Genomic DNA, 12,678 nt, shown 5'->3' on the forward strand with positions numbered 1-12,678 from the left:
TTTGTCTTTATAGTTATTTTGTTATTATTATTAGTGGTGGAAATGAATGAAAACATTCTTGGCAAATGTTTCGTCCGTCTTGCGCCGGCCCAAGAATTTCACAGTGCGCACGGAGGCTCATGGGAAATGTCAAGTGAAAACACTTCGCTTTCCAAAACTCCTCGTTAGTCCCTTTAAAAATGGATATCAAATGGACATCCATGTTAAAAGCCAGTGTTAATGCGTTTACCGCAACTATGACAACGACTGAAGTGCTGATGCAGTATAGCCCTAGGACTTTTTACAGTCATTATCACTCTGCTACAGGCGTTCAGGAGCTAAGGGGCTACAGGAGCTGCCTATCATCTCTCTGCTGCCTACTAGAGTTATAAATGGACCTGAAAATTAAAACCCGGACCTGACGTGGTCCATCCAATTAAGCAATATCACACGAGAGGGAGTGCTGTTGTAGGCTACTGTATATCAGCACTGGTGTGATTCGGTCGTAGGCACAAGGCCGCAAACAGAGTAGTACCGCAGTAATCACACAATGCTGATACCAGGAGCACGAACCCGAGTGTGATATGCTTTTATACAACAGTTCCACAAGCGCATTTTATTAGTCAACAGTAATACAAGAGATTGTGATTTGTTTGTTTATTCAATCATGTATTTGGCTCCACCAAAACAAATAGTTCCGCAACTGCAAGGGAGACAAGGCTGTTGCCAGGCAACACATAAACATTTCCTACTAGCTTGCTACTAGTGGCCCCTAGTGCCCGATCCGTACCCGGAACACGATCCGTTCTAGACGCTTCTGCGCATGCACATGGCAGGCCCGTTGACAGGGGGGGGCAACCGGGTATGCTGTCCCCGGGCCTCAGGACCATGGGGGCCCCAATTTATTTTACTTTACATTCACATATATAGGGGGGGGGGCCCTATGATGGTGTCTTGTCCCTGGGCCCCAGCAAGTCTGTTGACAGCCTGACATGCGTACTTCCCCCCATCTTAAAGTTTACGGCAGACACCGCGGATATGCATGAAAACAGAGACGTTCTTTGTGAAAAACACAAGCACGTCGCAACGAATTTCCCTCTGTTCTATTTCTGATTAAATTAAATTTAATGTAGACCGACCAGTTAATTGTAAAACATTGATGTAAATGTGGTGATTTCTGCAGACAACGCCAAGTCAGCGCTGCTCCTCTGACCAGCACACACCTGAAGCTTCACCTTTCATTTACACAAACTAATCAATGAGACCATTAATTAATCTGCTCGCTTTCTCCACCGGCATAACGACGTAAACTGACCGGTCGATCACCTCAGCCGGCCGGCTGCTGCCTCTGAGATGAGCCGAGCAGCGAGCTCCCGGTGACTGCTCCCAGGTAGCTCTGCACTTCTCCCAAAACGTCGGAGCAAACTTCCAAACAGACGTCAGTTGGATAAACTGACCACAGATAAGACTCTAAACTGTGACTTTCTTGCATAAAAAAAATATTTAAAATGAATAAAGTGACGTTTTAACAGTGCTACAGCGGACTTTTAGCTGCTCTATCGCTAAGCTAGCAGTTAGCATTGCTGGCGCATGCGCAGAAGCGTCTGGAACGGATCTTGTTCCGGGTACGGATCGGGCACTGACAGCCCCTTTTCCACCGAGCTGGTTCCAGTGCCGGTTCGGAGCCAGTGATTAGCACCGGAGCTTATACAGTCTATGCACCGGAGCCACAAAAACCAGTGTGGAGATATACAGAGACGATACCGTATTAAATTGGTTTATCACTATGTAATCAATATAAGTTGCAGCAAATAGCTGAGCTACTTGGCTAACACTCCTATCAAAACATTGCTGTCAAAGCGTAGTTGCCGCGGCAATTTCTGGGTTTAGGCTGAGAATTAAGCCTAATTAGACGGACCACGTCAGGTCTGGGTTTAAATTTTCAGGTCCGTTTATAACTGCAGCAGAGAGATGGGGCAGCTCCTGTACGTGGCTCTGACTTAGCTCCTGAAAGCCTGTACAGCAGATGTCTGTAAAAAGTCCCAGTGCTGTTATCCATCAGTTTCTGAACGTAATCTATGGTCAAAACCAGAAGCCGGTTTTGCATTTCTGGTGGAATTGTACGTTTACGTTTCCATCGTTTTCAGTCGTTGTCATAGTTGCGGTAAACGCATGGATCTATTAACGCTGGCTTTTAACACGGATGTCAATTTGTGTGATATCAAAAGCTGGTGTGATTTACAGATTACAGATTTTCATTGAAAAAAAAATCCATGCATTTACCGTGACTACCGAAACCATGGTAACGTAAACATAAAATTCCACCGGAAGAGCAAAACCGGCTTACGTTTTTGACGTTCGGAAAAAGTTGGATCATTAATTAATTAATTCTCAGCCTAAACCCAGCTGGAAAAAAAAAAACGCAGCAACTACGTTTTGACGGCGATGTTTTGATGTGAGCGTTAGCTGTTGTTAGCCAAGTAAGCTACTTAGCTTCAACTGTGTAAATATTGATTACATAGCAGATAAACAAATTTAATACGGTATTGATGGCGTCTCTGTATCTTCACGCTGGTCCAGTTGCTCCGGTGCTAATCAGGCACTGGCTCTGAACCAGAACTGGAAGCAGCTCGGTGGAAAAGGGACCACACTATGTAGTAGTAAGCTAGTAGGAAATGTTTATGTTGCCTGGCAACAGCCTTGTCTCCCTTCCAGTTGCGGAACTATTTGTGTTGGCGGAGCCAAATAAATGAAATAAACAAACAAATCACAATCTCTTGTAGCTTACTGTTAACTAATAAAATGCGCTCATAGAACTGTTCTCTAAAAGCAATATCACACTCGAGGTCGTGTCGTGCTGGTGTGATTTGGTTGTAAATAATCACAGATAATCACACCAGTGCTGATATAAAGTAGCGCAACAGCACTACCACTTGTGTGATATTGCTTAATTAAAACTGGCATGATGATTAATGCTTTTTACAGATTAATGAAAAAAAAAAATCCATGCATTTTCTGTGACTACTGAAACCATGGAAACATACAATTCCACCGGAGGAGCAAAACCGGCTTGTGTTTTTGACGTTAAGAAAAAGGTGCACTCAACTATTTAACACATAGCCTACTTCTTCTATTTTATATTTCTATTTATGTTATGTGAGAAAATATATTAATATTATAAATTGTTTATATGTTACAAAATAATTAAGTATATACATTTATTTGTTTTGTTTTGTTTTATTTTGCACATGACAGATAGATAGATAGATAGATAGATAGATAGATAGATAGATAGATAGATAGATAGATAGATAGATAGATAGATAGATAGATAGATAGATATAGATAGAGTTTCCTTCCGGGGTCAAGTGGACTCCATCAGGCAGAAACAGACTCTTGTTGTGAAACATGAGGAGGGGGTGTTGGATCATGTCAATAGAGGGTATGCGTTTACGTCACGTTGCCCTCGGCAACGCCCCGTTCGATCGGACTGAATGGCAAAACAAGCGTCCCTCAACATGCTGGCGGATAGCATAAACTGGATAAAATATCTTATATGAAAACAAATTGATGTCAAAAGGAATCGACAACCAGCTCCCCAAAACCGTCTGCTCCACACTTCCTGTAACACACAGTGTGACCGCAGCACCTGCAGAGTGACTGACAGGCTCACTCACTGTTATGTTGCAGAGGGACGAGATTACAGCTGTTACTGTCGTCCTGACAGTGACTCCCGACACTAAAACACGAGCTGCTTTTATTCTGAAAAACTCTGACCAGTCAAACTGTAGGATGTGTTAGAGGACTAATTTATCTGTCTAAACATCATAACTATGACACCTGAAACTGTAAACACAGCTGATCGATCGAAAAAAATGACCGCTCCAGTGAATTTACTTTCCGTCATTGAGAACAGGTTCTTAAATGTAACTCAGTCAAAGTAAGACGTATCCTCAAGATTTTTAGCAGCTCTGTTATGTCATGCATGCTTTACATGCTGGCAAAGCTAGACATGTCAGACTTGTGTGGGCTCGGAGAAAATCGCTTCGTTACCTGCTCGTTTTTAAACTTTGGCGGCTCTGCCACTCGTCTTTTTGCCACTCAGTGGACGTTCCACAGTGACTTCCGAGTACCGTGACGTCATGTGCATACCCTCTATATCATGCAGTCCAACCATCATTGCCATCTCACTGGAGATATCGCCCTACATCGTGTCTTTGTCTTTTTCTTTGTCTTTGGCATTGGAGTTTCACTGCTGGTGGGACATCTCACTAGCGATATCACCCTACATTGTGTCTTTGTCTTTGGCTTTGGCATTGGTATGTCCTCAAGAGTTTCACTGCTGGTGGGCCACCTCACTGGAGATATCGCCCTACTTCGTGTCTTTGTCTTTGTCTCTGTCTTTGGCATTGGTATGTTCTCAATAGTTTCATTGCTGGTGGGCCATCTCACTGGAGATATTGCTCCACAGCGTGTCTTTGTCTTTGTCTCTGTGTGTATGTTCTCAGGAGTTTCACTGCTGGTGGGCCACCGCACTGGAGATATCGCCCTACTTTGCGTCTTTGTCTCTGTCTTTGGCATTGGTATGTTCTCAGGAGTTTCACTGCTGGTGGGCCGTCTCACCGGAGATATTGCTCCACAGCATGTCTCTGTCTCTGGCATTGGGATGTTTTTGGGAGTTTCACTACTGGTGGACCGTCTCACTGGAGATATCGCCCCACAGTGCATCTTTGTCTCTGTCTTCTCTGGAGAGGATCCAGGGCTTGTACTGAACCTTATTCGTTTCCTTGGTGGAGAGCTGGTCCCTCCACAGATGTCTGCATAAGGTCTTTTCCTCAAAGATCTTCTTGTCCATTCTTTGCTCATTGTTTCCTTGTAGCTGGTTCCCTGTTGCTCATCTACTTCCGTGGACATCCTCATCCTCTTACGTGGTGGAGAGGGAGTCTGTCCACGGATGGCACTGTAGGGTCTTTTCCTCAAAGATCTTCTTGGCCAGTCTTTGCTCGTCGTCTCCTTGTAGCTGGTTTCCTGTTGCTCATCTACATCCGTGGACATCCTCATCCTCTTACGTGGTGGAGAGGGGGTCTGTCCACGGATGGCACTGTAGGGTCTTTTCCTCAAAGATCTTCTTGTCCCGTCTTTGCTCGTCGTCTCCTTGTAGCTGGTTCCCTGTTGCTCATCTACATCCGTGGACATCCTCATCGTCTTACGTGGTGGAGAGGGGGTCTGTCCATGGATGGCACTGTAGGGTCTTTTCCTCAAAGATCTTCTTGTCCAGTCTTTGCTTGTCGTCTCCTTGTAGCTGGTTCCCTGTTGCTCATCTACTGTGGACATCCTCATCCTCTTACGTGGTGGAGAGGGGGTCTGTCCACGGATGGCTTTGTAGGGTCTTTTCAGCAGAGAACTTTTTTGAAAGACCTTTCTCCTTTTCCGCTCTGGAGAGGCGCAGCCCAAGTGCTCTCTGCACACCTGAGAAATTTCAGCATATCTCCTCTTTCTTCTCTCTCGCAGCTTAATGAGAGCCATGCTAGAGATCTTATCCTTAGCCAGTGTCTCGCAGTTCTGATATTTGTTCAACAAGTTGTCAATAATGCACTCAGAAAGTCAACTAAACAACGTATCCTCTCTCTATTGTGCACGCAAACAAATATCAACTAATAAGACCGAAGTGTCTGACATACTGTACAGTGTTCTAGAATTTCTGATTCCTTGAACTTTTCATCTGTGATGTCATCATATCCCTTTATGATGGTGATGACACCATACAGTGATATGATAGTGATGATGACATCATAATGCATAATGTGATGAATGACCTTTAATGATGACATCATAAGGTGATGGCACTTTATGATGACATCACCCTCTCAAGGTTTTCTATGGGGGGGGGGGGGGGGCAGTGGGTTAGCAATGTTACCTCTGCAGGCATGAAAATCACTCACCTTTCTGCGAAATTCGCCGTTTTGAAACCAAAATAGATGACCTACGTGAATCGTGCAGATCCGATGAGAAAATATTTTTGAGGGGGGGGGGGGGGGTTAAGTGGCATGTGATCGGGATTTGGAGGTATAGATTACGAGAGCCTTGAATTGAGAAGAGAAAAAAAGTAGAAGAAGATGAAAACACCCACAAGCGCGAGAGCACCTGATTGGGTTGTGATTGAATTGTACTGTGCAAGTCGCCGCATTGTAATTTGAGCCGTTACAGCGCGACCTGTCCATGTGCCTGCGTTTGTGTGTGTGCACCGGCGCGCTAGAGAGAGAGGGGCCGCCACAGACTCGTTAATTAATGCAAACACTGCTGGTTGATAAGTTTCGTTTTTACTAGCATGCATGCGTGCTTCTCTCTCTCTCTTTCTCTCTGTGTGAGTGAACAGAAAAAGAGCGCTATGCAGAGATGAATTAACGGAACGATATTGCGTTGATGAAAAAAAAAAAAAGCAGAGTCAATTTGTGGCTTGGTCTTGATTCTGTGGTGCTGCACCACCATAGACTGTATATAAAAGAGTGCACCACACATTGGTCTACGTACGGGAAACAATAGGTGTGTGTTTGAGTAAAATGATCGTTTGTGTTTCATTTTATAAACTACTGATAACAATTTCTCCCAAAAATTACAACTGGTCAAAATAACAAATAAAGATGCAGTGTTTTCAGACCGCAAATAATGCAAAGAAAACAAGTTGATATTCATTTTTAAACAGACCACTAATGTTTTAATTTAGGAAGAGTTCAGATTAATATCGATGGAAATATCAATTTTAATCCTGCAGCAGCAGTGATTGATTATTTACTGATGTATAATAGTTCTAAGATTTTCTATTAAAATAAAGTCAATTACATTTTTTGTGTTCTCTTTGTATTTGGAAAATTATCAAAAAACATGTTGGTACCGATACCGGTACCAAAATGTTGGTATCGTGACAACACTAATAACGTTATATAGCATAATGTGACCCTACTTTATTATAAACTCATGCTGTCTTGTAGTACTGCTTGAATTTCTTCTCAAAATGCATCAGATTAATGCTTTCAAATGAAATATTCAAAATTTTCTTACGGGGGAGTGTGCCTCCGAACCTCCCTAGAGGGGTCGGATCCTTCTCACCTTTTTCACCCATGACCTGTTTTCATGTCTGCTCTGGGTTCCAGGCCTAGGGCCTTTCTTTGGGGAGTGTGCATGTTCTCTCTCTGCCTGCATGGGTTTTACAGTTTCTGCCCACAGTCCAAAGACATGCATACTAGGTTGATTGGCAACCATGAATTGCCCGTAGATGTGAATGTGAATGTGCAAGTTTTTTTGTATGTTGCCCTGTGTTAGACAGGAGCGAGAGAATGACTCTGACTTTTTGACCACAGCCTGGCAGCCTGTGTTAGCATGCTAACACACTAAACTAAGATGAGTACAGTGGTAAAAAAAAACATAACCATCGTCATCAACACCTTCTCAATGTCATTGTGAGCATGCTAGCACTAGCAGGCTGATGTTAGCATGTAGCTCAATGCGTTCTCATGAGTTCTCAAGTGCAGCCACAGAGCTCCCAGCACGTCTGTCTGTTAGTTCTGTTCAGTAATATCCTGCCTCTGGTGATGTTGAAACAATCAACTGAGGCGGACAGAGTATTTGACACTGTTTTACTAATGGAAGCTCGTACATGAGACTGTAGTTTCCTAATTCAGGTCCTAATATGTTGACATGCTACAGGAGAGCAAATTCAAAACCAGGCCCTGTGAGCAGTAAACACAGTAAACAGTGATTTCTTTATGAGTTTAAAGTAGGTATTCACAGTGTACTGTTACAAATTGTACACAGAGGTGTGAATCCACCCACCACAACAACAACTGTTTGTAGTGATGGTAACAACATCTTTGCAGAGTTTTTAGTGAGGCGGTAAAACGATAAACTGTGAAGGCATCGAACAGCAGCCAAGAGCAACATGAATCTGAGTGACTATAGCCCTGGAACAAGTCCAAGACATCAAACGTGTTTATGAAAACCCGACTCCAAAGCAACAAGCCACTCCAACACTACAACCCTGAGAGCGAGAGAGTGGGAGCTATCAATGGCTGCTTTCCAGCTCTCGGGTTACCGGTCAGTTTTGTCAGGCTGCACACAAGTGGTCAAATGACATGATGATGAAAAAAAAAAAAACAGCTTTGGAGTTTTCATTTTCAAGTTTAAAAAACAAACATGCTGTGTCATGATCCAGCCTGTGCCTGCAATAAGCGATCAGGTTTCTCACTGAACCTGCTCTGTTCACACAGTAAATAGGAGATGTACAGAGTCTGACGTCCTGTTTTTACCTCAGCCCATTGTAAAAATTTCCACTACGTCCATCAAGTCCACTCCTTTAGCTTGACAACTTACCTCCTTGAGGAGCTCTCTGCTCTGTGAGTAGTTGTCCTTCTCTGAGAATATTTCTGACAGTTCCTCATATCTCCTCATTGCCTCTCTGTGAAAAAAACAAACTCATTAGTTGAAAAAGAAAATGCTCATTTCTGGGTGTGAGTGAACAGTTAGCTATGTAGTTGAAGGGAAGAAAGAAACTGTCCTTCTAGCCCTCATCACTTGTCACATTTACAGCTGATACACATCTTTACCGTATGTTCTCTTAGTCAATATGTAATTCAAATATGTAACTAAATATATTAGCTTCCTAGCATCAAATATAATTCATAATATCACATGAGGAAGTAGTGTGGTACTCATAAATCTCTTGAAACTCCCAAACCACTTATTTCACAGGACACTTGTTTGCAATACAGTGCAGTATACTTTTTTTTTATAAACAGATAAGTAGGTTAAAGGATGTAGGATTAAAAGAAAGCTGCTGAATTTGCCACACACCATCAAGAGTCTCCTAAAGCATATAAAAAAAAAACATTTAAAAAAATGACAAAGACTGACAAAGACTTGCTGAATGTTGGAAAAATCTTTCTCATGTCTTTTATATTTTTCCCCTCAGGAAACACTGACGGAACTAATAAAACACACATTAATGACTCAGGTCTGTTTACAATTGCTGTGCCTCAGCCAGTGCACACAATAACAAACTCTTCCCAAAAAAAGTCACGAGACCGTGAGAAAGGTCTCTCACTATGAAAATTCTAAATCATTGTTAGTGTCAGTTTCAGCCCACTGTAATCTGTGACAGACACCTGAGACGACACAGCTGCAGTTCCATGGTCACCAGCAGAGGTCGATAAAAGTCCTTGATTAGTTATTACAATACCATCTAAATTACATATCTAGGTTCAAGGTACAAAACAATACAACTACTTAACACTGAGTTATGGAGAGAATTGTTGCACATAACTGATCTACAGCTACACAACAGACTTTTGACATTTCTTATACACTTTTATTTTTCTATATGGGAGACTAAATCACTTTTCCAGTCCAAACTTCTATGTTTTTCTTTTGAACCTAAGGCAGTATATTCATAATATTATGTTTAAAAAATATATCATGTATAGATTAATATCTTTTATTAGTTTCAGCCTTTCTATCATATAAATGTATCTAGTTTTATAATTTATATTTTGGAATGTATTAGTATTAATCTTTTCTCCATAAACAACACTTGTTTTGAAATGTGCTGTTTTAATGTAATTAACTGTGCTGTTTTAATGTAATTAACTTTATCATGACTATAATTATTATTAGTGTGACTTTTTTTTTTAACCTTTGTAGAATTTAGCTAGATTTACTTGTCATGTATGAATGTATATTATGTTCCAATTGTTGCAGAGTGTATACTCAGTTAATGTTAGTATCCTATCTTTAGTCTCTATTGTCAGTGTTTAGTTTTTTTTATATTAGTTGTGTATAATTTGGCATTTTAATTGGTAACACTTTACTTGAGGGTCTCATCATAAGAGTGACATGACACTGTCATAAGAGTAATGAACATGTCATAAACATTATGTCAAAGTCATAACGTTGTTATTAAGTGTCATTCAGTTAACCCTAACCCTAACCCTACAAACCCGGGTGTTATGACATTGACATAATGTTTATGACATGTTCATGACTGTGACATGTCACTCTTATGACAGTGTCATGTCACTCTTATGATGAGAACTTTAATTAAAGTGTTACCCACTAATTATACCTGTTTATCAAGGATCTCTCTGCAATGTATTTGACTATTCTGATGTAAAACATTTGGAACTGCAATTTATTTCCTGTCTATGTATCAGCCATAAACCCTTGACTCTCTGGATGTTTATTACTCTTAGTAGTGTTAGTTTAGTGTTTTAATATTCCTCATAGTGTGAGCAGTTCAGCCACAGACCTGTCAGTGTCCTGCCACGTCTTCCTCAGTCGGTGGATGGGGTTACACTGCAGGGCGGACACGATGGCGTACAGTGAGGAGAAGTTCTTTCTGGCTCTGCACTCCTGTTGAACACAGATGAATACAGTCATTTGCATGCACACACGCACACACATTCGTACACATACTCACACTGTAACTGAGAAGCCCCGTGGGGGGTGGGGCTGGTTGGTGTTAAGTTACAGTGTCAGCCTGATGTGCTGAATAATGTATTCTGCTAAAGAGGTTTGTCCAAAGTGAAACCTGGGGTGAGCCTGGGACCGCGTTTTGGCAGAAAACCAGTGATATCTCTCTTTGCCAAAGAGGATGTTGGAGTATGTGTGTGAGTGTGTGTTTTTGTGCAGCTTTCTAAAGGAATAAATGTGCAAAGCTGTGTGTATTCAGAGACAGAGAGAGGCTCAGAAAGGAATGAAAGTGCTCATGTGACTATAACAAACATCCTAGGACAGGGGCAGATTCTGTCTTTGCTGCATGCGCCTCCCAATTATAAAAGAAGCTGATTATTGTGCACAATAACTATAGCACGCACTGTTTCCGACCTCGGCTAATCCACATTTCCTCTTGTATAATACTGTCGTTTCTTAAGCAGATTTAAACTTTCACTGTTTGCCTTGTGGTCGTACAGCTGATATTCAGACTCAGCACATTACTGTACATTTCCTCTTCAGTTACCTAAGGGCGCACTGGAACTGTATGTACATCTGCAGTTTAAAAAAAAAAATGCTGATTTTGAACAATCTCTCCTTTAATCTTGAAGAAACCTTGGTTCACCACCAAATACACTCAAGTAATCAAAATGTCATTCATTTGTTTTTCTTGTATCGATTGAAGTGAAATTATTAGTAGTCACAGAGGAAGCCAGCCAAGCACACTGTGACTTTGTGATGCTATGTGCACAGTCAGAGCTGAGAATAGGATTATGGTTAGGGGATTATGGGGGTTTATGGTAGGAAAATGCACAGTGGAGGCTTTTGGAAGACTTGAAACCCCAACTGACAAACTGTTTTTAATTCAGAATGAACCCTATTTTCCATTTCCAGACTGTAAAAATCTCTGTTTGTGGCATCAAATCCGGCAAAACCGTCAAAGCTGTGACCTTGCGATTTCTTTGTACTGACCTCGGCCACGCTGATCCATTTCTCCAGCAGACGAGCTCTCTGCTGGCTGCGCAGGTTTGTGGGGCCAAGGCAGGAAGCTAGCACGGCATTGGCCAACTTGTTGAACTGACGTATGGTGGCCCGGACGGACCAGCAAACACCTTCCCTCCCTTTCTTATCCCTCTGAGACCACAGTGAGCCGAGGCAGTGGTACGGGACCAGGCGGACAAACAGCTCCTGAAATGTGACAACATCCTTGTGGGTGGTACCTTTCTGTTTGTATGCAGCTGTGGTGGCTGATCTTAGTGTAAGTACTATTTACTGTATTTGTATTCTAAACACTGTTGCTAGTTTTAGCTATGGCTTTAAACATAATACATGAATCTTGTGTTTTATCAGTGAATAAAACAGCCAAAAAGACAATATGGAAGTTCTTCAGTTAAAAATACAGACAGCAGTACCTGAACAAACCTACATAGTCATCAAAGCAGGTACAACTGCACCAAATGATGTTGGTAAATCTAATATATATACAATTTTACCATCACAGGTCAATATTTTTGCTTCGTTCTACCTTAAAAAATAACATTTTCAGTTTAAAAGTGGACTCACTGTCTCTATCTTGGTGAGCTGTTCGGCAATGAGTCCTGCAGGGAATCCCAGGATGCTAGTGGGCTCAAACTTGGAGGCGTCAGGAGGTGGACTCGTGAAAGCGCTCTGATCTGCAGAGGGTGAGGATCTTGATAACATTAAACTGCTGATCACATGGTTCAGATTGGGAAAAAAAGAGACTTTTGTTTGTACGCTCCGAAAATCTCTTCTGCCTTAAAGCCCCTGTACGGAGCTTTTAACTGGATACGCAAAGGTCTCTGGTTTCTGCTGATGTGTCTCTGTTACCTACAACAGCAAATGAGTCCATCAGTGTGAAGATACGCTATTTTTTAAGTAGTCTAATTCTATACCTCTGGAAGGCATGGTCGGGTCGGACCACTGACGAAACGATATAAGGAATAGATACATTACACTGCAAAAAAAACAAAAAAACAAGTTCCGTCTTCTTTCCGACGTTTCCAAAACAAATCTACACGCGCCAGCCAGACAAACGTCTTCATGACAGTGGGAAATGCAGTTTTCATTCCGCCGCTTTCGTCCACTGGGGCCGCCAAAATCAACACTTTAAATGAAAAGTCTGTACAGGGGCTTTAAATTGCAGAAAATGGTTGTCGGGTGTAGTGACTTTCACAAGATAGTAGCAATCACTGCAAT

The 12,678-nt window shown here is 41.9% G+C and overlaps 1 protein-coding gene across 4 annotated transcripts in view; it reads right to left on the reverse strand.

Annotated features, from left to right (window-relative positions):
• rgl2 (ral guanine nucleotide dissociation stimulator-like 2) overlaps positions 1 to 12,678 on the reverse strand; it is a 43,956-nt gene that overhangs the window by 14,063 nt on the left and 17,215 nt on the right. For all 4 annotated transcript variants that reach the window (XM_083990185.1, XM_083990184.1, XM_083990187.1 and 1 more), the window contains 4 exons: positions 12,025 to 12,134; positions 11,434 to 11,649; positions 10,277 to 10,380; positions 8,347 to 8,431 (listed from right to left, as the gene is read on the reverse strand). In XM_083990185.1, coding sequence (XP_083846311.1) covers positions 8,347 to 8,431; positions 10,277 to 10,380; positions 11,434 to 11,649; positions 12,025 to 12,134 — 515 coding nt within the window. The remainder of the gene's footprint in view (positions 1 to 8,346; positions 8,432 to 10,276; positions 10,381 to 11,433; positions 11,650 to 12,024; positions 12,135 to 12,678) is intronic.

Source organism: Trachurus trachurus (assembly GCF_905171665.1).
Source record: "Trachurus trachurus genome assembly, chromosome: 16".
Lineage (NCBI taxonomy): Eukaryota > Metazoa > Chordata > Actinopteri > Carangiformes > Carangidae > Trachurus > Trachurus trachurus.